The 23,928-nt window shown below is 42.8% G+C and overlaps 3 protein-coding genes across 3 annotated transcripts; all 3 read left to right on the forward strand.

Moving 5' to 3' along the window:
* The first annotated feature begins 303 nt into the window (after window positions 1-303).
* LOC121877420 (hemocyanin A chain-like) lies at window positions 304-2,650 on the forward strand. Its single transcript, XM_042383177.1, has 2 exons — window positions 304-1,896; window positions 2,081-2,650. The coding sequence occupies exons 1-2, from the start codon at window positions 336-338 to the stop codon at window positions 2,497-2,499; spliced, it is 1,980 nt and encodes a 659-aa protein (XP_042239111.1). The 5' UTR covers window positions 304-335; the 3' UTR covers window positions 2,500-2,650.
* Window positions 2,651-10,466: 7,816 nt separating this feature from the next.
* LOC121877422 (hemocyanin A chain-like) lies at window positions 10,467-12,813 on the forward strand. The gene is made up of 2 exons (XM_042383180.1): window positions 10,467-12,057; window positions 12,243-12,813. Exons 1-2 carry the CDS (start codon window positions 10,497-10,499, stop codon window positions 12,659-12,661), a joined length of 1,980 nt encoding a protein of 659 aa, XP_042239114.1. The 5' UTR covers window positions 10,467-10,496; the 3' UTR covers window positions 12,662-12,813.
* Window positions 12,814-20,056: 7,243 nt separating this feature from the next.
* Window positions 20,057-22,439, forward strand: LOC121877419 (hemocyanin A chain-like). The gene is made up of 2 exons (XM_042383176.1): window positions 20,057-21,658; window positions 21,845-22,439. Exons 1-2 carry the CDS (start codon window positions 20,098-20,100, stop codon window positions 22,261-22,263), a joined length of 1,980 nt encoding a protein of 659 aa, XP_042239110.1. The 5' UTR covers window positions 20,057-20,097; the 3' UTR covers window positions 22,264-22,439.
* The last annotated feature ends 1,489 nt before the right edge of the window (window positions 22,440-23,928 follow it).

The raw sequence follows: 23,928 nt of genomic DNA on the forward strand, positions 1-23,928 counted from the left end.
GACCGTATTTTACACCGTAATTTGTATTTTATTTAACGGCCTGTTCACTACAGATGAATTATGATAATGAATAGTAAAATATAAAGAAATAAAGTGAAAGGAAATAATTGGCGTATCGTTTTTATTGCTTAGTATCATCCTAACAACACTTGCAGACAAAATGAGTGAAAAAGAAAAACTCTTCCTGGTGTTAACTATCTCTTTCGATAATACCGTTTTACTTATCTACGTCCACCTTATCTTAAATAAAAACAAGTTAGAAAAATGAACCCGGCCGAGGTGTATATAAGAGGTGGCAAAGGAGACCGTTCACCACAGCAGCACCAGCAGTCAACATGCAGTGGGTGGTTGTAGCAGCGCTTCTGGTGGCCACTGTGTCTGCTGACACAGACGTAGCCCACAAGCAGCAGAGCGTTAACCGTCTCCTCTACAAGGTTACCAGCCACATCCCCTCGACCTTCACCCATCTTAAAGAAGCAGCTGAAACCTGGAACCCCAGAGAGCATGCTGATCACTGCAGCGATGGTGGCACGGCCGTAAACCACCTGATGGATGAGCTGGAGCATCACCGTTTGCTCGAGCAGCATCACTGGTTCTCCCTCTTTAACGAGCGTCAGCGTGAGGAAGCCCTCATGCTCGTCGATGTATTGCTGCACTGTACAGACTTTGAAGCCTTCGAGAGCAATGCTGCTTACTTCCGTGAGCATATGAATGAAGGAGAGTTTGTTTATGCTGTCTATGTAGCTGTGACCCATTCTGAGCTAACCCATGATGTGGTGTTGCCACCTCTATATGAGGTCACCCCTCATTTGTTTACAAATTCGGAAGTTATCGACAAGGCTTATGCCGCTAAGATGACACAAACACCAGGCAACTTTAAGATGGAATTCACCGGCACCAAGAAGAACGCTGAGCAGCGCGTGGCTTACTTCGGTGAGGACATCGGCCTCAACTCTCACCACGTCCACTGGCATATGGACTTCCCCTTCTGGTGGCACGGAGACAAGATTGACCGCAAGGGAGAACTCTTCTTCTGGGCTCACCACCAGCTGACGGCGAGATACGATGCTGAACGCCTTTCCAACTACCTGCCTCCTGTAGACCCATTGTACTGGGACCATCCCATCAGAGACGGGTTTGCTCCTCATACTTCATACAAATATGGAGGAGAGTTCCCATTCCGTCCCGATAACAAGGAGTTTGAGGATGTAGATGGTGTGGCCCATATTCGTGATATGAAGGAGATAGAAAGCCGAATCCGTGATGCCATTGCCCATGGCTACATCATCAACGCCGATGGCAGCCACACTGACATCGACAACGACCATGGCATTGACGTCCTGGGTGATATCATTGAGTCTTCCACTTACAGCACCAATGTTGCATATTACGGCGCTCTACATAACCAGGCTCACCGCATCTTGGGAGCGCAGTCTGATCCTCACCACAAGTTCAACATGCCTCCAGGAGTGATGGAGCACTTCGAGACTGCCACACGTGATCCCGCATTTTTCCGACTCCACAAATACATGGACAACATCCTCAAGGAACACAAGGATAAGTTACCTCCTTATACTAGGGAAGAATTACTCTACAGTAATGTAGAGATAACTGATGTTGACGTCACAGAGCTCTCCACCTTCTTTGAGGAATTTGAGTTTGACTTGAGCAATGCTCTTGACAGTACGGAGAATGTCGAAGAAGTTTCTGTCAAGACCCATGTATCCCGCCTCAACCACAAGCCTTTCTCCTTCAACATTCACGCCACAGCCAAACACGACGACAAAGTCACCGTTCGTATCTACATAGCACCAAAGTATGATGAAAACCACATTGCTGTGAGCCTTGAAGAGGGACGCTGGGAAGAAATCTTGCTCGACACCTTTTGGACTGAAGGTAAGTTAAAAATTATTAATCCATTTTCTTCTAACCAGTAAAGTTTCTCTGTTGTAATGATTCTTCAGCAAACATGTTATCCTAAGTTTGAATGAGTAACATTCTTTATCATTTTTGTTATAGAGAGAAGTATATCATTAATAATAGTGTTACCAATATCTTTAATATGACAATTATTTTACAGTTCACGAAGGAAAAAATGTCATCAAGCGAAAGTCTTCCGAGTCGTCAGTGACCATCCCTGATCGCGTGTCCTTCTTACAACTGATCCACGACGCTGATGCGGCTGTGGCCGCCGGCACTGAACTGGAACACCATGCAGATCGTAGTTGTGGCCACCCCCAAAGGCTGCTGCTGCCTAAAGGCACTGAGGAAGGCATGGACTTCTGGTTCAACGTTATAATTACCAGTGGAGAAGACGCTGCTCACGATGACTTGACTGTCAACGATCATGGCAGCACCCACGGTTACTGCGGCGTCCATGGAGGGAAGTACCCTGACAAACGTCCAATGGGCTACCCCTTTGAGCGTCGCATCCCTGACAAGCGAGTCTGGAGTGTGCCTAACCACCATTACCATATTGTCCAAATCTTCCATCATTGAGTTGAGTTACTGAGATATTTTTCATTACTTAAAATTCTCAATGAAAATAAATAATCAGATAATTGTGCAGCATTAATCACATATATGATAAATACAATATGAAAACTGTTCCAACACATGTCAGCAAATAATAAAAAAATGTGTCAATCAATTTCAACAATTATTGTCACCCAAGGAAAAATTTTATTATTTAATTTATTCAACCGAAGATGAAGTATTTATTAAAACAAGAACAATTGCTGAAAACTAATTTTTATATGTAAGATCAAAATAAAAAGACAACAATGAGTGAATTATAAAGAAATAAGAAAATATTGACTTAAACAAACAATAAGAGAACAGTAGTACAAGACATTCCCGTTATACATTTTAAGTTTATCCTTCACAAGTTATCTTCACTTTTAACTGACAATTGATTTTGGGTGTTTTTCACCTCGCTTAAGAAGCAGTAAGTATTAAGACATTTGGTTACCTGATTTCTATTGGAAATGAACAGGGTCAAGATCAGTGCTTCAGCCACGAACATTGCACGAACTTATTGTAGGCCTTTATGATACGTGTGTGTGTGTGTGTGTGTGTGTGTGTGTGTGTGTGTTTAAGAAGGCAATTCTAGTGACCTGTTGTAGCGAGGCAGGAAGTAATGACCAATAGTCGAGTTATGGAGGAGGAGGATGTTGGGATCCGCCCCTTGTAGTCCTCCTAAGTGACATTGGTAATGTAGTGATGGGTTGTCAGACCGCAGCTTGCATCTCAGAAACAGTCCAGTCTTGACCCGACATTAGGGAGGTCAAGTGTAGGGTAACTCTCACGGTTGACCAAGGGTTATAAATCAGCCAGGCTCCCCTCCCATGTGACACGGCACCACAACAAACATGTAAGAAGGCACCGTCCGACTCTCTCCCAAAATACACAATAACCTACATCTGAAAAAGTCCAGAACTGACCTCACATTGGCCAGGTCAAATGTAAGGAGACCCTTCGCCGCCCCCCCCTCCCGACCAGCTCAACCTGACGGCTCACCTCCCAATATATAGGACGTCCTAGTCCTCCTTCAGAGGGAGATACCCGGAGACAGAGAGCCAGAGAGGGACAGAGAGAGAGTGTCTTGTAACCAAGAAGGACCAGCTACCACGTCCCAAGTCCTGCTCGAGAGAAGTCAGGGGCCGGAGGCAAGCCGCCTCCGGTCGCCTCCAGCCGCCCCCGGTCAGGACCGAGACCTCCCTCCGGCGCCCAGCTAAGCAGTCTCCCATAGAGACAACCCAGGACTACCTGCTAGGCCTCCCCTAGGTCACGTGAGTGTTTGTCAGAGCTTTCCATGGGATGAGTTACTTACGTGGGAAGTGTATTCATTTCATGTTCGTGTCCGAGAATCAGAGTGTCTAGTAACGTAATATGATGTCCTAGTAACGTAAATATAATGTCCTAGTAACTTCAATAGAAGGTGTTATTAATGTGTCCATGTCATTGTCGTAATTAATAAAGAGTTGTAACGAAGCGGTGTTTGAGAAGTCGCCCTTAAGACGTAATAGATGTGTATTGACGTATAAGATACGATAAGTGTAAATAACTATCACGGCCACGCTACCAAAATCTTCCTCTCTTTTACTCTCTTACTAAATATTCTTCCTATATATATATAAATATTTCTCTTGTGAATATATTGTAACATTACAATGGTGGCAGCGAACTATATACGTTAATCCACGCCCTCCTCGCTTAGTTATTATAATGGTAGCAGCGAACTTAACGTAAACTCACGCCTTCCCTCGGTTAGCCATAACACCTGGCTCGTCTCATCCTTCATTTGATTCAGTCTAAGTATTGTCTACAATTGTGTAATAAGTAATTCCTGTGTCGTAGCGTCGTAGCGTGAAAAGTGTCCTAGTGTGTCATCTTTACAGCTCAAGTCAATGTCTCTCGTTGTGGTATACGCGAATTGTTACTAGCAAAACACTCCCAGAATATGCTCAGTGCTTAATATAATTTCTCAGTGTCCCCCACGTTCTGTGAAGTTCTCAGTATCCCAAGTGCATTTTAATTGTCGGTCAGTGTTAAATGTACCCATTGTGTTTTAGTGATAGAAGCTGTGTCTATACTAACTGTTATAACTTAACATGTCTTACAACCTACATCCTCCTCCTTGTCCTAATCCTCACCTCACCCTCCGTACCCATCCGTTCCCGCCTCGCTCCGCCCCTGCCCTACCCCGCTCCGCCCCGCTCCACTCCGCCCCGCCCCGCCCCGCCCCGCGCCCCGCCACGCCCCGCCCCGCGCCCCGTCCCGGTTACGCCACTCTACACCTCACCCCACCAGGCGCCCATCATGCCCGAATGTTTCTCGCCCCGCTCCGCCCGCCCGTGTGACCACCAATGTTTTGTCCTGTGAGTTATGCTTCGAAATTGGTGGTTAGTGTTACTTAATATTGCGATAATTACAGAGCTTCACTCAGTGTGTTTTTATGCTAGTATGATTTGTAATGTACTCTTTGACGCGTAGTGATAAATAATATTCAATGTAGTGAGCAGAGCTTCACTCCCCGACCCAGCCTAATGAGAATATTGTCGTGACGGAAACTATAGTTGCCAAACATTGACGTAACGTATAAAGTAAATATTTGTTTTTCTTTACGGATACACTTCCAACTAATCCATCATCCCTTTCGGATTGTTTCTGTCAAATGTCACACACAGTACCGCCCCATGGCTAGCCGGAATCCGACCACAGCACATATAAGAAGAGAAGCAGCAGCGTGAGGAATGCAGCACCACACCCGCCACACACCACCCCACTTCTTTCAAGTCCTCCCTGGTCTAGGATTAAGAAGATTTTATATTTTTCTACTCTAGGAAGTTAAGGAGTGTGGAATGTAGCGCCACACAACGAACCCTGGTGAGCCCAGCCAGGGAGGGATTCACCACTGTGGAAGGTGTAAGACAGGACGGTCTTTGGTCTCGCCGACACTCACGTACGGAGGGCGAGCCCTGGTCCGCGGAACCTGCCTTACAGTCATCTAAGGAGACGACAGCCCAAGCAGTGGACTGGCTTTCATCCCGGCCGGAGGGGGCCGACGGCAGATGAACAGAAAATCGTCTGGAATATGTTGAAAATGATGATGTTGCAGAGAAGAAATACAGATGGAGCAGAAAAATTCATCTGGAATATGACGGAAAACGAAGATGTATAAAGAAACGCAGACGAACAGAAAAATCGTCTGGAATATGAAAATGAAGATGTATAAAGAAACGCAGATGATCAGAAAAATCGTCTGGAATATGAAAATGAAGATGTATAAAGAAACGCAGATGAACAGAAAATTCATCTGGAATATGAAGATGCTCTAAACGTAGAGGAAGCGCAGGTGAACAGAAAAATCATCTGGAATATTATAGAAACCAGGAGGAAGTGAGAAGAAGTCAGATGTGGTGACACGACCTACAAAGTGCGGTATTGAAGAAAGAAAAACGTGCTATGTGAAGACAGAAGACGTCCTGTGCTGACATCAGAAGAAAGTCGACGATGAAAAGGTGGATAATCAGAAGGACCAATCGACTATCGCTGTTGTGCTGCCGGCATTTCTTATTTTCAGATACCAGCTGGATGGAGGACTTGAGCCATGCTGGACCCAACAAATGTACTGATGTTGTTGATGTTGTTGATGTACATTAAAAAGATATAACACCCTAACATGTGAAGTAGGAGCATTTTTTTATGTACTTTGAAGTATTTCATTCTCTGATTTTTGTTAACATGTACTACAAAGAATGTTTTTTTTTAAAAGATTAGTCACTTTTTCTATGAATTCATTTGATCAATGTTTTGTATTACCAAATGCAATGTTGCAGATATACTACTGAGTGGGACGAATTATTATTTTGACACGGCCTGGTTAGGCAATGTAACACCTGTTTTTGTTTGTAGAATGTGATTTGCAAGTTTACCTCGGACACTATGCTAGTTATGAAGGATCTTTAGATCACTCTATGTTCACTTACTGTGTATGTATTTTATTTTTTTTCTCCTGTCATAGAAGCTTTAATCTTGGCGGGAGGTATAGTGAGCTTTGTCAGATCAAACTATGCCAGTAGAAAAACATACATCTCTAGTAAAATGTAAAGATGCATTATCGCCTCAGGGACTATATTAGATACTGCACATGATGTTACTGTCTACTTTAAATGTGTCATCAGTTCTCTGAGCATGAAAGCTTTGGTCTTGGCGGGAGGTGTAGTGATGGGTTGTCAGACCGCAGCTTGCATCTCAGAGACAGTCCAGTCTTGACCCGACATTAGGGAGGTCAAGTGTAGGGTAACTCTCACGGTTGACCAAGGGTTATAAATCAGCCAGGCTCCCCTCCCATGTCACACATGTAAGGGGGCACCGGCCGGCTCTCTCCCAATATACACACGGCCCCACCTGATGACTTCTCCAGAAGATACAACTTATAGTCTCTGAAAAAGTCCAGACCTGACCTCACATTGGCCAGGTCAAATGTAAGGAGACCCTTCGCCGCCCCCCCCCCGACCAGCTCAACCTGACGGCTCGCCTCCCAATATATAGGACGTCCTAGTCCTCCCTCAGAGAGAGAGACGCAGACAGAGAGCCAGAGAGGGACAGAGAGAGTGTGTCTTGTAACGAAGAAGGGCCAGCTACCACGTCCCGAGTCCTGCTCGAGAGAAGTCAGGGGCCGGAGGCAAGCCGCCTCCGGTCGCCTCCAGTCGCCTCCGGTCAGGACCGAGACTTCCCTCCGGCGCCCAGCTAAGCAGTCTCCCATAGAGACAACCCAGGACTACCTGCTAGGCCTCCCCTAGGTCACGTGAGTGTTTGTCAGAGCTTTCCATGGGATGAGTTACTTACGTGGGAAGTGTATTCATTTCATGTTCGTGTCCGAGAATCAGAGTGTCTAGTAACGTAATATGATGTCCTAGTAACGTAAATATAATGTCCTAGTAACTTCAATAGAAGGTGTTATTAATGTGTCCATGTCATTGTCGTAATTAATAAAGAGTTGTAACGAAGCGGTGTTTGAGAAGTCGCCCTTAAGACGTAATAGATGTGTATTGACGTATAAGATACGATAAGTGTAAATAACTATCACGGCCACGCTACCAAAATCTTCCTCTCTTTTACTCTCTTTCTAAATATTCTACCTATATATATGTAATCTTCTTCTTGTGAGATTTGTCTCATTACAATAATACCCTTCTAGGTGGCTGGAGCCTATAGCCTAACACCTATAGCTTGAGGATAACACACAAAACAAAATGACACATCTATGATAATGTGCAGTGAATGAAATTGAGAATCTCCCATCATAATGTTGGTAATTATTGTTGTTGTAAGGAATCTTCAAGGAATGTGACGTCACCGAGGTACAAGTTGAGCTTGGTGAAAGTGACGAAGTTATTAAGTGGTAAGTTTAAGTTATTAAGTGATAAGTTTATAAAGTGGCAAGATCTTGTTTATAAAACAAATCATTACATTATGTGTTGTTTATGAATTTATCTGCAAATATTAAATTAGACAGAAACTGATAACTGAGTCACTAAAGGAGGAAGATGAAGCCACTTGAAGAAAGAAAATGGAAAGATTAAATGATGAGAAAGTCGTCAAGGGTTAGAACAGGATGTACAGCAAGATAAAAAAGAAACAATGAAAATATTATTATATTTAACAAATAAGAACTTGGACCATAATTGGTTAAGAAGTGATAAGAGGAAATTTAAGTTAAGAAGATGATAAGGAAGGAATGAAGAAAGGCAACAAACTACATTGAAATAAACAAATAAATAATAAGAGCCGATGCATATTTCATATCGCTCAAGATCTGTCTATTTGCCTCATATGCACACAATTGCAGGATCTAAATCGTTTCGCTTACTGTTGACAACACATCATACATACAGGTACTGTAGATCGTTTCTTACTCTTGATAAATATTTTTATATTTTTTTTTTATTAATGGCTATTATTATTATTATTATTATTATTATTATTATTATTATTATTATTATTATTATTATTATTATTATTATTATTATTATTATTATTATTATTATTAGTTATTACTTTTTATTAAAATTTTTATTCATTTTATTAGTTATTATTATTATTATTATTATTATTATTATTATTATTATTATTATTATTATTATTATTATTATTATTATTATTATTATATTTTCGCCCCCCAGGCCCTGATGTGGGCTAATCCCCGTAATGTAAAAAAAAAAAAAAAGTAATGAAACAATTCGACGATGCACAGAACCTAACAGAACCTGATCAACCAAACCTTAGTTAACTTTGTAACCTGGGGGAGTTCCGCCACCGGAACACCCCTTCCCGACATATTAAGCATAAAGAACTTACTTTGATATCTGGTGTTACGAGTTGGGGATTTAGAATGTAGTTAAAAGTCTACCCAGATCCCAACAGGTAACAACAATAAAAAAAAACAAAGACAATCGGACTATAAAAGGGTAGACAAAGGATGCGAGTTTTCGTTGTGTATAATAGAGTACCATAAATCCCTTAACAAAATATTCAGCTTATAAATTACCCTTAACCAAACTTAACCTAAACATTAACAGTATATACATATTAATACAACATAAACAATTTTGAAGCAAGTGGACGTGGGGGAGGCAATACAAGATTACAAATACTTAAGTGAGGAGCTGAGATGGCTGACGAGTAAGGCTGAGTATTGTAGAAGACGGTAGGTAGTCACTGCGCCGTAGGTTTAGAGGATAGATGATCCTGTGGTCACTTCCCAGAGCCAAGTCCTCTCTCCTCGAATTGGAGCTCACAAAGAAGACTTGGAGGAAGTGACGCAACAACCAGGATATGGAAAAGGGAAACCCCGGAGTGTTAACTAAGACGAGTCATACTCGTATCTCGTTCCTAGATGGCGTTGCTCGTGGTGCTGGGTTCGTAACACTGGTAATATTGAAAAAAAAAAAACTTTCTCTAAGAGGCAGTGTGTAATTCTACGTTTATCGCTGGCTGCACTGAAACACATCCTGTGTTTTCTTCACTGTCAGGTCTCTGCCACAATTTGAACAATAGTTCATGTTGGCAGATGAACTCTTGGAGACGGTCTTCATCTACGAGCACAAATAACTTGTGATAAGACAAAGTACAACCCTCACAGGACGCCATTACTAAGTAGTTAAAATACAAGATGGCGAGCTTCTCTCTTTGGAGAAGAACAATAAGTTTACGAATATACAGTTCACTTAGAGATCAATGCAACGTGAAAGAAATAAAAAATTTACCCAAACCTATAATATGGGAATCGAATCCACCTTCATAAATCTCATCTTTTATACATAGAATAGGTTCAAGGACCAACTGTGCGAAGAGAGAAAAAGAGGGGGATTTGCCCAACCTATAAACACGATAACCAGGAAAGTAAAACCTATAACAATGAAAACAAAAGACAATCAGGCCAATATTTATGGTAATATAAGCCTTGAGGAAACACTAATTCGTTACTTTTATGTTTACAAAGACCGATATTACATCAGAAAGTATTAGTGTACGATAAGATGTGAGCACGCGACTCCAGGGAAGAAATGTTGACTGAATATTTACGGTAAATCATTTATTTCTTCTCCTACAAAGTACTAAGAGAGAGATTAATACTGCTATATGATCATTTCTGACAGTATTTTACACCGTAATTTGTATTTTATTTCACGGCCTGTTCACTACAGATGAATTATGATAATGAATAGTAAAATATAAAGAAATAAAGTGAAAGGAAATAATTGGCGTATCGTTTTTATTGCTTAGTATCACCCTAACAACACTTGCAGACAAAATGAGTGAAAAAGAAAAACTCTTTCTGCTGTTAACTATCTCTTTCGATAATACCGTTTTACTTATCTACGTCCACCTTATCTTAAATAAAAACAAGTTAGAAAAATGAACCCGGCCGAGGTGTATATAAGAGGTGGCAAAGGAGACCGTTCACCACAGCAGCACCAGCAGTCAACATGCAGTGGGTGGTTGTAGCAGCGCTTCTGGTGGCCACTGTGTCTGCTGACACAGACGTAGCCCACAAGCAGCAGAGCGTTAACCGTCTCCTCTACAAGGTTACCAGCCACATCCCCTCGACCTTCACCCATCTTAAAGAAGCAGCTGAAACCTGGAACCCCAGAGAGCATGCTGATCACTGCAGCGATGGTGGCACGGCCGTAAACCACCTGATGGATGAGCTGGAGCATCACCGTTTGCTCGAGCAGCATCACTGGTTCTCCCTCTTTAACGAGCGTCAGCGTGAGGAAGCCCTCATGCTCGTCGATGTATTGCTGCACTGTACAGACTTTGAAGCCTTCGAGAGCAATGCTGCTTACTTCCGTGAGCATATGAATGAAGGAGAGTTTGTTTATGCTGTCTATGTAGCTGTGACCCATTCTGAGCTAACCCATGATGTGGTGTTGCCACCTCTATATGAGGTCACCCCTCATTTGTTTACAAATTCGGAAGTTATCGACAAGGCTTATGCCGCTAAGATGACACAAACACCAGGCAACTTTAAGATGGAATTCACCGGCACCAAGAAGAACGCTGAGCAGCGCGTGGCTTACTTCGGTGAGGACATCGGCCTCAACTCTCACCACGTCCACTGGCATATGGACTTCCCCTTCTGGTGGCACGGAGACAAGATTGACCGCAAGGGAGAACTCTTCTTCTGGGCTCACCACCAGCTGACGGCGAGATACGATGCTGAACGCCTTTCCAACTACCTGCCTCCTGTAGACCCATTGTACTGGGACCATCCCATCAGAGACGGGTTTGCTCCTCATACTTCATACAAATATGGAGGAGAGTTCCCATTCCGTCCCGATAACAAGGAGTTTGAGGATGTAGATGGTGTGGCCTATATTCGTGATATGAAGGAGATAGAAAGCCGAATCCGTGATGCCATTGCCCATGGCTACATCATCAACGCCGATGGCAGCCACACTGACATCGACAACGACCATGGCATTGACGTCCTGGGTGATATCATTGAGTCTTCCACTTACAGCACCAATGTTGCATATTACGGCGCTCTACATAACCAGGCTCACCGCATCTTGGGAGCGCAGTCTGATCCTCACCACAAGTTCAACATGCCTCCAGGAGTGATGGAGCACTTCGAGACTGCCACACGTGATCCCGCATTTTTCCGACTCCACAAATACATGGACAACATCCTCAAGGAACACAAGGATAAGTTACCTCCTTATACTAGGGAAGAATTACTCTACAGTAATGTAGAGATAACTGATGTTGACGTCACAGAGCTCTCCACCTTCTTTGAGGAATTTGAGTTTGACTTGAGCAATGCTCTTGACAGTACGGAGAATGTCGAAGAAGTTTCTGTCAAGACCCATGTATCCCGCCTCAACCACAAGCCTTTCTCCTTCAACATTCACGCCACAGCCAAACACGACGACAAAGTCACCGTTCGTATCTACATAGCACCAAAGTATGATGAAAACCACATTCCCAAAAATATTGATGAGGGACGTTGGGGGGAAATCTTGCTCGACACCTTCTGGACTGAAGGTAAGTTAACGATTATTAAACTATTTTTTGTATAATCAGTAAAGTTTCTCTGTTGTAATGATTCTTCAGCAGACATCTTATTCTAACTTTGAATGAGTAACAATCTTTATCATTTTTGTTATAGAGAGAACTATATCATTACTATTAGTGGTACCAATATCTTTAATATGACAATTATTTTACAGTTCACGAAGGAAAAAATGTCATCAAGCGAAAGTCTTCCGAGTCGTCAGTGACCATCCCTGATCGCGTGTCCTTCTTACAACTGATCCACGACGCTGATGCGGCTGTGGCCGCCGGCACTGAACTGGAACACCATGAAGATCGTAGCTGTGGCCACCCCCAAAGGCTGCTGCTGCCTAAAGGCACTAAGGAAGGCATGGAATTCTGGCTTAGTGTTATAATTACCAGTGGAGAAGACGCTGCTCACGATGACTTGACTGTCAACGATCATGGCAGCACCCACGGCTACTGCGGCGTCCATGGAGGGAAGTACCCTGACAAACGTCCAATGGGCTACCCCTTTGAGCGTCGTATCCCCGACAAGCGAGTCTGGAAGGTGCCTAACCACAATAGTCATATTGTCCAGATCTTCCATCATTGAGCTGATTACTGAGCATATTTTTTAACTAGCTAAAATTCTCAATGAAAATATATAATCAGATAAGTGTGCAGCGTTAATCACATATATGATAAATACAATATGAAAACTGTTCCAACACATGTCAGCAAATAATAAAAAAATGTGTCAATCAATTTCAACAATTATTGTCACCCAAGGAAAAATTTTATTATTTTATTTATTCAACCGAAGATGAAGTATTTATTAAAACAAGAACAAATGCTGAAAACTGATTTTTATATGTAAGATCAAAATATAAAAACAACAATGAATGAATTATAAAGAAATAAGAAAATAATGACTTAAACAAACAATAAGAGAACAGTAGTACAAGACATTAACGTTATGCATTTTAAGTTTATCCTTCACAAGTTATCTTCACGTTTAACTGACAATTGATTTTGGGTGTTTTTCACCTCGCTTAAGAAGCAGTAAGTATTAAGACATTTGGTTACCTGATCTCTATTGGAAATGAACAGGGTCAAGATCAGTGCTTCAGCCACGAACATTGCACGAACTTATTGTAGGCCTTTATGATACGTGTGTGTGTGTGTGTGTGGGTGTGTGTGTGTGTTTAAGAAGGCAATTCTAGTGACCTGTTGTAGCGAGGCAGGAAGTAATGACCAATAGTCGAGTTATGGAGGAGGAGGAAGGTGGGATCCGCCCCTTATAGTCCTCCTAAGTGACATTGGTAATGTAGTGATGGGTTGTCAGACCGCAGCTTGCATCTCAGAGACAGTCCAGTCTTGACCCGACATTAGGGAGGTCAAGTGTAGGGTAACTCTCACGGTTGACCAAGGGTTATAAATTAGCCAGGCTCCCCTCCCATGTGACACGGCACCACAACAAACATGTAAGAAGGCACCGTCCGACTCTCTCCCAAAATACACAATAACCTACATCTGAAAAAGTCCAGACCTGACCTCACATTGGCCAGGTCAAATGTAAGGAGACCCTTCGCCGCCCCCCCCTCCCGACCAGCTCAACCTGACGGCTCGCCTCCCAATATATAGGACGTCCTAGTCCTCCCTCAGAGGGAGATACCCGGAGACACAGAGCCAGAGAGGGACAGAGAGAGAGTGTGTCTTGTAACCAAGAAGGACCAGCTACCACGTCCCGAGTCCTGCTCGAGAGAAGTCAGGGGCCGGAGGCAAGCTACCTCCGGTCACCTTCAGCCGCCCCCGGTCAGGACCGAGACCTCCCTCCGGCGCCCAGCTAAGCAGTCTCCCATAGAGACAACCCAGGACTATCTGCTAGGCCTCCCCTAGGTCACGTGAGTGTTTGTCAGAGCTTTCCATGGGATGAGTTACTTACGTGGGAAGTGTATTCATTTCATGTTCGTGTCCGAGAATCAGAGTGTCTAGTAACGTAATATGATGTCCTAGTAACGTAAATATAATGTCCTAGTAACTTCAATAGAAGGTGTTATTAATGTGTCCATGTCATTGTCGTAATTAATAAAGAGTTGTAACGAAGCGGTGTTTGAGAAGTCGCCCTTAAGACGTAATAGATGTGTATTGACGTATAAGATACGATAAGTGTAAATAACTATCACGGCCACGCTACCAAAATCTTCCTCTCTTTTACTCTCTTACTAAATAATCTTCCTATATATATATAAATATTTCTCTTGTGAATATATTGTAACATTACAATGGTGGCAGCGAACTATATACGTTAATCCACGCCCTCCTCGCTTAGTTATTATAATGGTAGCAGCGAACTTAACGTAAACTCACGCCTTCCCTCGGTTAGCCATAACACCTGGCTCGTCTCATCCTTCATTTGATTCAGTCTAAGTATTGTCTACAATTGTGTAATAAGTAATTCCTGTGTCGTAGCGTCGTAGCGTGAAAAGTGTCCTAGTGTGTCATCTTTACAGCTCAAGTCAATGTCTCTCGTTGTGGTATACGCGAATTGTTAATAGCAAAACACTCCCAGAATATGCTCAGTGCTTAATATAATTTCTCAGTGTCCCCCACGTTCTGTGAAGTTCTCAGTATCCCAAGTGCATTTTAATTGTCGGTCAGTGTTAAATGTACCCATTGTGTTTTAGTGATAGAAGCTGTGTCTATGCTAACTGTTATAACTTAACATGTCTTACAACCTACATCCTCCTCCTTGTCCTAATCCTCACCTCACCCTCTGTACCCATCCGTTCCCGCCTCGCTCCGCCCTGCCCTACCCCGCTCCGCCCCGCCCCGCTCTCCCCGCCCCGCTCCGCCCCGCCCCGCCCCGCCCCGCCCCGCCCCGCCCCGCCCCGCGCCCGTCCCGGTTACGCCACTCTACACCTCACCCCACCAGGCGCGCATCATGCCCGAATGTTTCTCGCCCCGCCCGCCCGCCCGTGTGACCACCAATGTTTTGTCCTGTGAGTTATGCTTCGAAATTGGTGGTTAGTGTTACTTAATATTGCGATAATTACAGAGCTTCACTCAGTGTGTTTTTATGCTAGTATGATTTGTAATGTACTCTTTGACGCGTAGTGATAAATAATATTCAATGTAGTGAGCAGAGCTTCACTCCCCGACCCAGCCTAATGAGAATATTGTCGTGACGGAAACTATAGTTGCCAAACATTGACGTAACGTATAAAGTAAATATTTGTTTTTCTTTACGGATACACTTCCAACTAATCCATCATCCCTTTCGGATTGTTTCTGTCAAATGTCACACACAGTACCGCCCCATGGCTAGCCGGAATCCGACCACAGCACATATAAGAAGAGAAGCAGCAGCGTGAGGAATGCAGCACCACACCCGCCACACACCACCCCACTTCTTTCAAGTCCTCCCTGGTCTAGGATTAAGAAGATTTTATATTTTTCTACTCTAGGAAGTTAAGGAGTGTGGAATGTAGCGCCACACAACGAACCCTGGTGAGCCCAGCCAGGGAGGGATTCACCACTGTGGAAGGTGTAAGACAGGACGGTCTTTGGTCTCGCCGACACTCACGTACGGAGGGCGAGCCCTGGTCCGCGGAACCTGCCTTACAGTCATCTAAGGAGACGACAGCCCAAGCAGTGGACCGGCTTTCATCCCGGCCGGAGGGGGCCGACGGCAGATGAACAGAAAATCGTCTGGAATATGTTGAAAATGATGATGTTGCAGAGAAGAAATACAGATGGAGCAGAAAAATTCATCTGGAATATGACGGAAAACGAAGATGTATAAAGAAACGCAGACGAACAGAAAAATCGTCTGAAATATGAAAATGAAGATGTATAAAGAAACGCAGATGATCAGAAAAATCGTCTGGAATATGAAAATGAAGATGTATAAAGAAACGCAGATGAACAGAAAATTCATCTGGAATATGAAGATGCTCTAAACGTAGAGGAAGCGCAGGTGAACAGAAAAATCATCTGGAATATTATAGAAACCAGGAGGAAGTGAGAAGAAGTCAGATGTGGTGACACGACCTACAAAGTGCGGTATTGAAGAAAGAAAAACGTGCTATGTGAAGACAGAAGACGTCCTGTGCTGACATCAGAAGAAAGTCGACGATGAAAAGGTGGATAATCAGAAGGACCAATCGACTACCGCTGTTGTGCTGCCGGCATTTCTTATTTTCAGATACCAGCTGGATGGAGGACTTGAGCCATGCTGGACCCAACAAATGTACTGATGTTGTTGATGTTGTTGATGTACATTAAAAAGATATAACACCCGAACATGTGAAGTAGGAGCATTTTTTTATGTACTTTGAAGTATTTCATTCTCTGATTTTTGTTAACATGTACTACAAAGAATGTTTGTTTTTTAAAAGATTAGTCACTTTTTCTATGAATTCATTTGATCAATGTTTTGTATTACCAAATGCAATGTTGCAGACATACTACTGAGTGGGACGAATTATTATTTTGACACGGCCTGGTTAGGCAATGTAACACCTGTTTTTGTTTGTAGAATGTGATTTGCAAGTTTACCTCGGACACTATGCTAGTTATGAAGGATCTTTAGATCACTCTATGTTCACTTACTGTGTATGTATTTTATTTTTTTTCTCCTGTCATAGAAGCTTTAATCTTGGTGGGAGGTATAGTGAGCTTTGTCAGATCAAACTATGCCAGTAGAAAAACATACATCTCTAGTAAAATGTAAAGATGCATTATCGCCTCAGGGACTATATTAGATACTGCACATGATGTTACTGTCTACTTTAAATGTGTCATCAGTTCTCTGAGCATGAAAGCTTTGGTCTTGGCGGGAGGTGTAGTGATGGGTTGTCAGACCGCAGCTTGCATCTCAGAGACAGTCCAGTCTTGACCCGACATTAGGGAGGTCAAGTGTAGGGTAACTCTCACGGTTGACCAAGGGTTATAAATCAGCCAGGCTCCCCTCCCATGTGACAAGGCACCATAACAAACATGTAAGAAGGCACCGGCCGACTCTCTCCCAAAATACACAATAACCTACATCTGAAAAAGTCCAGACCTGACCTCACATTGGCCAGGTCAAATGTAAGGAGACCCTTCGCCGCCCCCCCCCCGACCAGCTCAACCTGACGGCTCGCCTCCCAATATATAGGACGTCCTAGTCCTCCCTCAGAGAGAGATACGCACAGAGAGCCAGAGAGGGACAGAGAGAGTGTGTCTTGTAACGAAGAAGGGCCAGCTACCACACCCGAGTCCTGCTCGAGAGAAGTCAGGGGCCGGAGGCAAGCCGCCTCCGGTCGCCTCCAGTCGCCTCCGGTCAGGACCGAGACTTCCCTCCGGCGCCCAGCTAAGCAGTCTCCCATAGAGACAACCCAGGACTACCTGCTAGGCCTCCCCTAGGTCACGTGAGTGTTTGTCAGAGCTTTCCGTGGGATGAGTTACTTACGTGGGAAGTGTATTCATTTCATGTTCGTGTCCGAGAATCAGAGTGTCTAGTAACGTAATATGATGTCCTAGTAACGTAAATATAATGTCCTAGTAACTTCAATAGAAGGTGTTATTAATGTGTCCATGTCATTGTCGTAATTAATAAAGAGTTGTAACGAAGCGGTGTTTGAGAAGTCGCCCTTAAGACGTAATAGATGTGTATTGACGTATAAGATACGATAAGTGTAAATAACTATCACGGCCACGCTACCAAAATCTTCCTCTCTTTTACTCTCTTTCTAAATATTCTACCTATATATATGTAATCTTCTTCTTGTGAGATTTGTCTCATTACAATAATACCCTTCTAGGTGGCTGGAGCCTATAGCCTAACACCTATAGCTTGAGGATAACACACAAAACAAAATGACACATCTATGATAATGTGCAGTGAATGAAATTGAGAATCTCCCATCATAATGTTGGTAATTATTGTTGTTGTAAGGAATCTTCAAGGAATGTGACGTCACCGAGGTACAAGTTGAGCTTGGTGAAAGTGACGAAGTTATTAAGTGGTAAGTTTAAGTTATTAAGTGATAAGTTTATAAAGTGGCAAGATCTTGTTTATAAAACAAATCATTACATTATGTGTTGTTTATGAATTTATCTGCAAATATTAAATTAGACAGAAACTGATAACTGAGTCACTAAAGGAGGAAGATGAAGCCACTTGAAGAAAGAAAATGGAAAGATTAAATGATGAGAAAGTCGTCAAGGGTTAGAACAGGATGTACAGCAAGATAAAAAAGAAACAATGAAAATATTATTATATTTAACAAATAAGAACTTGGACCATAATTGGTTAAGAAGTGATAAGAGGAAATTTAAGTTAAGAAGATGATAAGGAAGGAATGAAGAAAGGCAACAAACTACATTGAAATAAACAAATAAATAATAAGAGCCGATGCATATTTCATATCGCTCAAGATCTGTCTATTTGCCTCATATGCACACAATTGCAGGATCTAAATCGTTTCGCTTACTGTTGACAACACATCATACATACAGGTACTGTAGATCGTTTCTTACTCTTGATAAATATTTTTATATTTTTTTTTTATTAATGGCTATTATTATTATTATTATTATTATTATTATTATTATTATTATTATTATTATTATTATTATTATTATTATTATTATTATTATTATTATTATTATTAGTTATTACTTTTTATTAAAATTTTTATTCATTTTATTAGTTATTATTATTATTATTATTATTATTATTATTATTATTATTATTATTATTATTATTATTATTATTATTATTATTATTATTATTATTATTATTATTATATTTTGCCCCCCAGGCCCTGATGTGGGCTAATCCCGGTAATGTAAAAAAAAAAAAAGTAATGAAACAATTCGACGATGACAAGAACCTAACAGAACCTGATCAACCAAACCTTAGTTAACTTTGTAACCTGGGGGAGTTCCGCCACCGGAACACCCCTTCCCGCCATATTAAGCATAAAGAACTTACTTTGATATCTGGTAATATTGAAAAAAAAAACTTTCTCTAAGCGGCAGTGTGTAATTCTACGTTTATCGCTGGCTGCACTGAAACACATCCTGTGTTTTCTTCACTGTCAGGTCTCTGCCACAATTTGAACACTAATCCATGTTGGCAGATGAACTCTTGGAGACAGTCTTCATCTACGAGCACAAATAACTTGTGATAAGACAAAGTACAACCCTCACAGGACGCCATTACTAAGTAGTTAAAATACAAGATGGCGAGCTTCTCTCTTTGGAGAAGAACAATAAGTTTACGAATAAACAGTTCACTTAGAGATCAATGCAACGTGAAAGAAATAAAAAATTTACCCAAACCTATAATATGGGAATCGAATCCACCTTCATAAATCTCATCTTTTATACATAGAATAGGTTCAAGGACCAACTGTGTGAAGAGAGAAAAAGAGGGGCATTTGCCCAACCTATAAACACGATAACCAGGAAAGTAAAACCTATAACAATGAAAACAAAAGACAATCAGGCCAATATTTATGGTAATATAAGCCTCGAGGAAACACTAATCCGTTACTTTTATGTTTACAAAGACCGATATTACATCAGAAAGTATTAGTGTACTATAAGATGTGAGCACGCGACTCCAGGGAAGAAATATTGACTGAATATTTACGGTAAATCATTTATTTCTTCCTCTATAAAGTACTAAGAGAGAGATTAATACTGCTATAAGATCATTTATGACCGTATTTTACACCGTAATTTGTATTTTATTTCACGGCCTGTTCACTACAGATGAATTATGATAATGAATAGTAAAATATAAAGAAATAAAATGAAAGGAAATAATTGGCGTATCTTTTTTATTGCTTAGTATCATCCTAACAACATTTGCAGACAAAATGAGTGAAAAAGAAAAACTCTTCCTGGTGTTAACTATCTCTTTCGATAATACCGTTTTACTTATCTACGTCCACCTTATCTTAAATAAAAACAAGTTAGAGAAATGAACCCGGCCGAGGTGTATATAAGAGGTGATAAAGGAGACCGTTCACCACAGCAGCACCAGCAGCCAACATGCAGTGGGTGGTTGTAGCAGCGCTTCTGGTGGCCACTGTGTCTGCTGACACAGACGTAGCCCACAAGCAGCAGAGCGTTAACCGTCTCCTCTACAAGGTTACCAGCCACATCCCCTCGACCTTCACCCATCTTAAAGAAGCAGCTGAAACCTGGAACCCCAGAGAACATACTGATCACTGCAGCGATGGTGGCACGGCCGTAAACCACCTGATGGATGAGCTGGAGCATCACCGTTTGCTCGAGCAGCATCACTGGTTCTCCCTCTTTAACGAGCGTCAGCGTGAGGAATCCCTCATGCTCGTCGATGTATTGCTGCACTGTACAGACTTTGAAGCCTTCGAGAGCAATGCTGCTTACTTCCGTGAGCATATGAATGAAGGAGAGTTTGTTTATGCTCTCTATGTAGCTGTGACCCATTCTGACCTAACACATCATGTGGTGTTGCCACCTCTATATGAGGTCACCCCTCATTTGTTTACAAATTCGGAAGTTATCGACAAGGCTTATGCCGCTAAGATGACACACACACCAGGCAACTTTAAGATGGAATTCACCGGCACCAGGAAGAATGTTGAGCAGCGTGTGGCTTACTTCGGTGAGGACATCGGCCTCAACTCTCACCACGTCCACTGGCATATGGACTTCCCCTTCTGGTGGCACGGAGACAAGATTGACCGCAAGGGAGAACTCTTCTTCTGGGCCCACCACCAGCTGACGGCGAGATACGATGCTGAGCGCCTTTCCAACTACCTGCCTCCTGTAGACCCATTGTACTGGGACCATCCCATCAGAGACGGGTTTGCTCCTCATACTTCTTACAAATATGGAGGAGAGTTCCCATTCCGTCCCGATAACAAGGCGTTTGAGGATGTAGATGGTGTGGCCCATATTCGTGATATGAAGGAGATAGAAAGCCGAATCCGTGATGCCATTGCTCATGGCTACATCATCAACGCCGATGGCACCCACACTGACATCGACAACGACCATGGCATTGACGTCCTGGGTGATATCATTGAGTCTTCCACTTACAGCACCAATGTTGCATATTACGGCGCTCTACATAACCAGGCCCACCGCATCTTGGGAGCGCAGTCTGATCCTCACCACAAGTTCAACATGCCTCCAGGAGTGATGGAGCACTTCGAGACTGCCACACGTGATCCCGCATTTTTCCGACTCCACAAGTACATGGACAACATCCTCAAGGAACACAAGGATAAGTTACCTCCTTATACTAGCGAAGAATTACTCTACAGTAATGTAGAGATAACTGATGTTGACGTCACTGAGCTCTCCACCTTCTTTGAGGAATTTGAGTTTGACTTGAGCAACGCTCTTGACAGTACGGAGAATGTCGAAGAAGTTTCTGTCAAGACCCATGTATCCCGCCTCAACCACAAGCCTTTCTCCTTCAACATTCACGCCAAAGCCAAACACGACGACAAAGTCACTGTTCGCATCTACATAATACCAAGGTATGATGAAAACCACATTGCTGTTAACCTTGACGAGGGACGCTGGAGGGCCATCCTGCTCGACACCTTCTGGACTGAAGGTAAGTTAACATGTATTGATCCAGTTTTTCTAACCAGTAAAGTTTCTCTGTTGTAATAATGATTCTTCAGCAGACATCTTATCCTAACTTTGAATGAGTAACAATCTTTATCATTTTTGTTATAGTGAGAACTATATCATTACTATTAGTGTTACCAATGTCTTTAATATGACAATTATTTTACAGTTCATGAGGGAGAAAATGTCATCAAGCGAAAGTCTTCTGAGTCGTCAGTGACCATCCCTGATCGCGTGTCCTTCTCACAACTGATCCACGACGCTGATGCGGCTGTGGCCGCCGGCACTGAACTGGAACACCATGAAGATCGTAGCTGTGGCCACCCCCACAAGCTGCTGCTGCCTAAAGGCTCTGAGGAAGGCATGGACTTCTGGTTCAACGTTATAATTACCAGTGGAGAAGACGCTGCGCACGATGACTTGACTGTCAACGATCATGGCAGCACCCACGGTTACTGCGGCGTCCACGGAGGGAAGTACCCTGATAAACGTCCAATGGGCTACCCCTTTGAGCGTCGCATCCCTCACAAGCGAGTCTGGCTTGTGCCTAACCACAGAGGTCATATTGTCCAAATCTTCCATCACTGAGCTGATTATTAAGCATATTTTTTGTCTAATTGAAATTCTCATTGAAAATACAGAATAGGATAATTGTGCGGCGTTAATCACATATATGAGAAGTACATTATGAAAACTGTTCCAACACATGTCAGCAAATAATAAAAAATATGTTTCAATAAATTTCAACAAATATTGTCACCCAATGTAAGATTTTATTTCTTTGTTTATTCAACCGAAGATGAAATAGTTATGAGAACAAGTACAAATGCTGAAACTGAAATGTAAGATCTAATTATAAAGACAACAAGGAGTAAATTATTAAGAAATAAGAAAATATTGACTGAAACAAACAATAAGAGAACAGTAGTACAAGACATTCCCGTTATACATTTTAAGTTTATCCTTCACAAGTTATCTTCACTTTTAACTGACAATTGATTTTGGGTGTTTTTCACCTCGCTTAAGAAGCAGTAAGTATTAAGACATTTGGTTACCTGATCTCTATTGGAAATGAACAGGGTCAAGATCAGTGCTTCAGCCACGAACATTGCCTAGAAGTTATTGTAGGCTTTTATGATACGTGTGTGTGTGTGTGTGTGTGTATTTATGTGTGTGTGTATTTGTGTGTGTGCGTGTGTGTGTGTGTGTGTGTGTGTGTGTGCGTGTTTAGTCACACACAGGGTGGTGAAATACGTCTAGAGTGGCAGCATTATGTTAGTGTTCAGGTGAAAGCACTGCTTGCTCCCTCTCGCATTCAGCTGCCGCCACTGGCTAGCCCTCGTGGCGAACAGGGAAGTAACTTGCATAAGTCTTACCCTGCCAGTACACAGCCTCTTCACCATCAAGACTCCTGCTGTGCCTCCTCGTGGCAACACATGGTAATTGGGTGGCTCGTGGGCCCAGGCTAGATGAGCAAGGGATCTCAGAGTAGCAATGGGCCCCATGGGTACGGCGCATAGGCCTACTGGCATGTGGACACGTCCTGGAGCCTACCAAGCACCGCCCCACTGCCTTGCGGCTTAACCTTGGTAGGTATAAGACTACGGGAGTAGACCCCGAATGAAAAATTTGCGGTGGAGCTCCGCATCAGGCAGACATGCTTACAGAGCTCCAACAAGACCTCAACGGCGGTGTAGACGAAAGAGGTGACCACCATGGAAACCCAACGACTACACCGGCGGATTGAGGCAATGCCTGATGGACAAGGTACTCAGGAAAACCCAACAAACTGGGCTATCGGCAGTCCATTGAGACTTTCCTCTCCCCAGTCGTTGCAACACTTGCACCACTGGATCAGGAAAGGGGAAAGCCAAGATGTGTGGTTCCAGCCTGCGGTCCTGCCTCACCACATAAATCAACTCACACGCAGCCATCATCCAGTTCATCATACCTCTCATCATCATCAAAACACTTATACCTCCAAAAGTCCTATGGCGACGGACGAGTGGCGACCGGGACAGGCAGAGATGACTGCCGGGGTCTCTAGTCACAACTCTGCACTTGGGCGGTGCAGATAAGATGGTCGTTTCTACATTGGGATCTAAGCAGCAGTGCAATCCGGTCATGTCTGTGCGACTGAGCTGCCCTTTCGGGAAGCCACTCTGCCCACCCGACATGGGGAGAAAGCTAGAAAAGGTGCCCTAAACATAGCCTGCCTAAAAACCCAATCTACTGGGCAACCGCATTCAGTAA

The sequence above is a fragment of the Homarus americanus genome, unplaced genomic scaffold (genome assembly GCF_018991925.1).
Source record: "Homarus americanus isolate GMGI-L3 unplaced genomic scaffold, GMGI_Hamer_2.0 scaffold367, whole genome shotgun sequence".
Classification (NCBI taxonomy): domain Eukaryota; kingdom Metazoa; phylum Arthropoda; class Malacostraca; order Decapoda; family Nephropidae; genus Homarus; species Homarus americanus.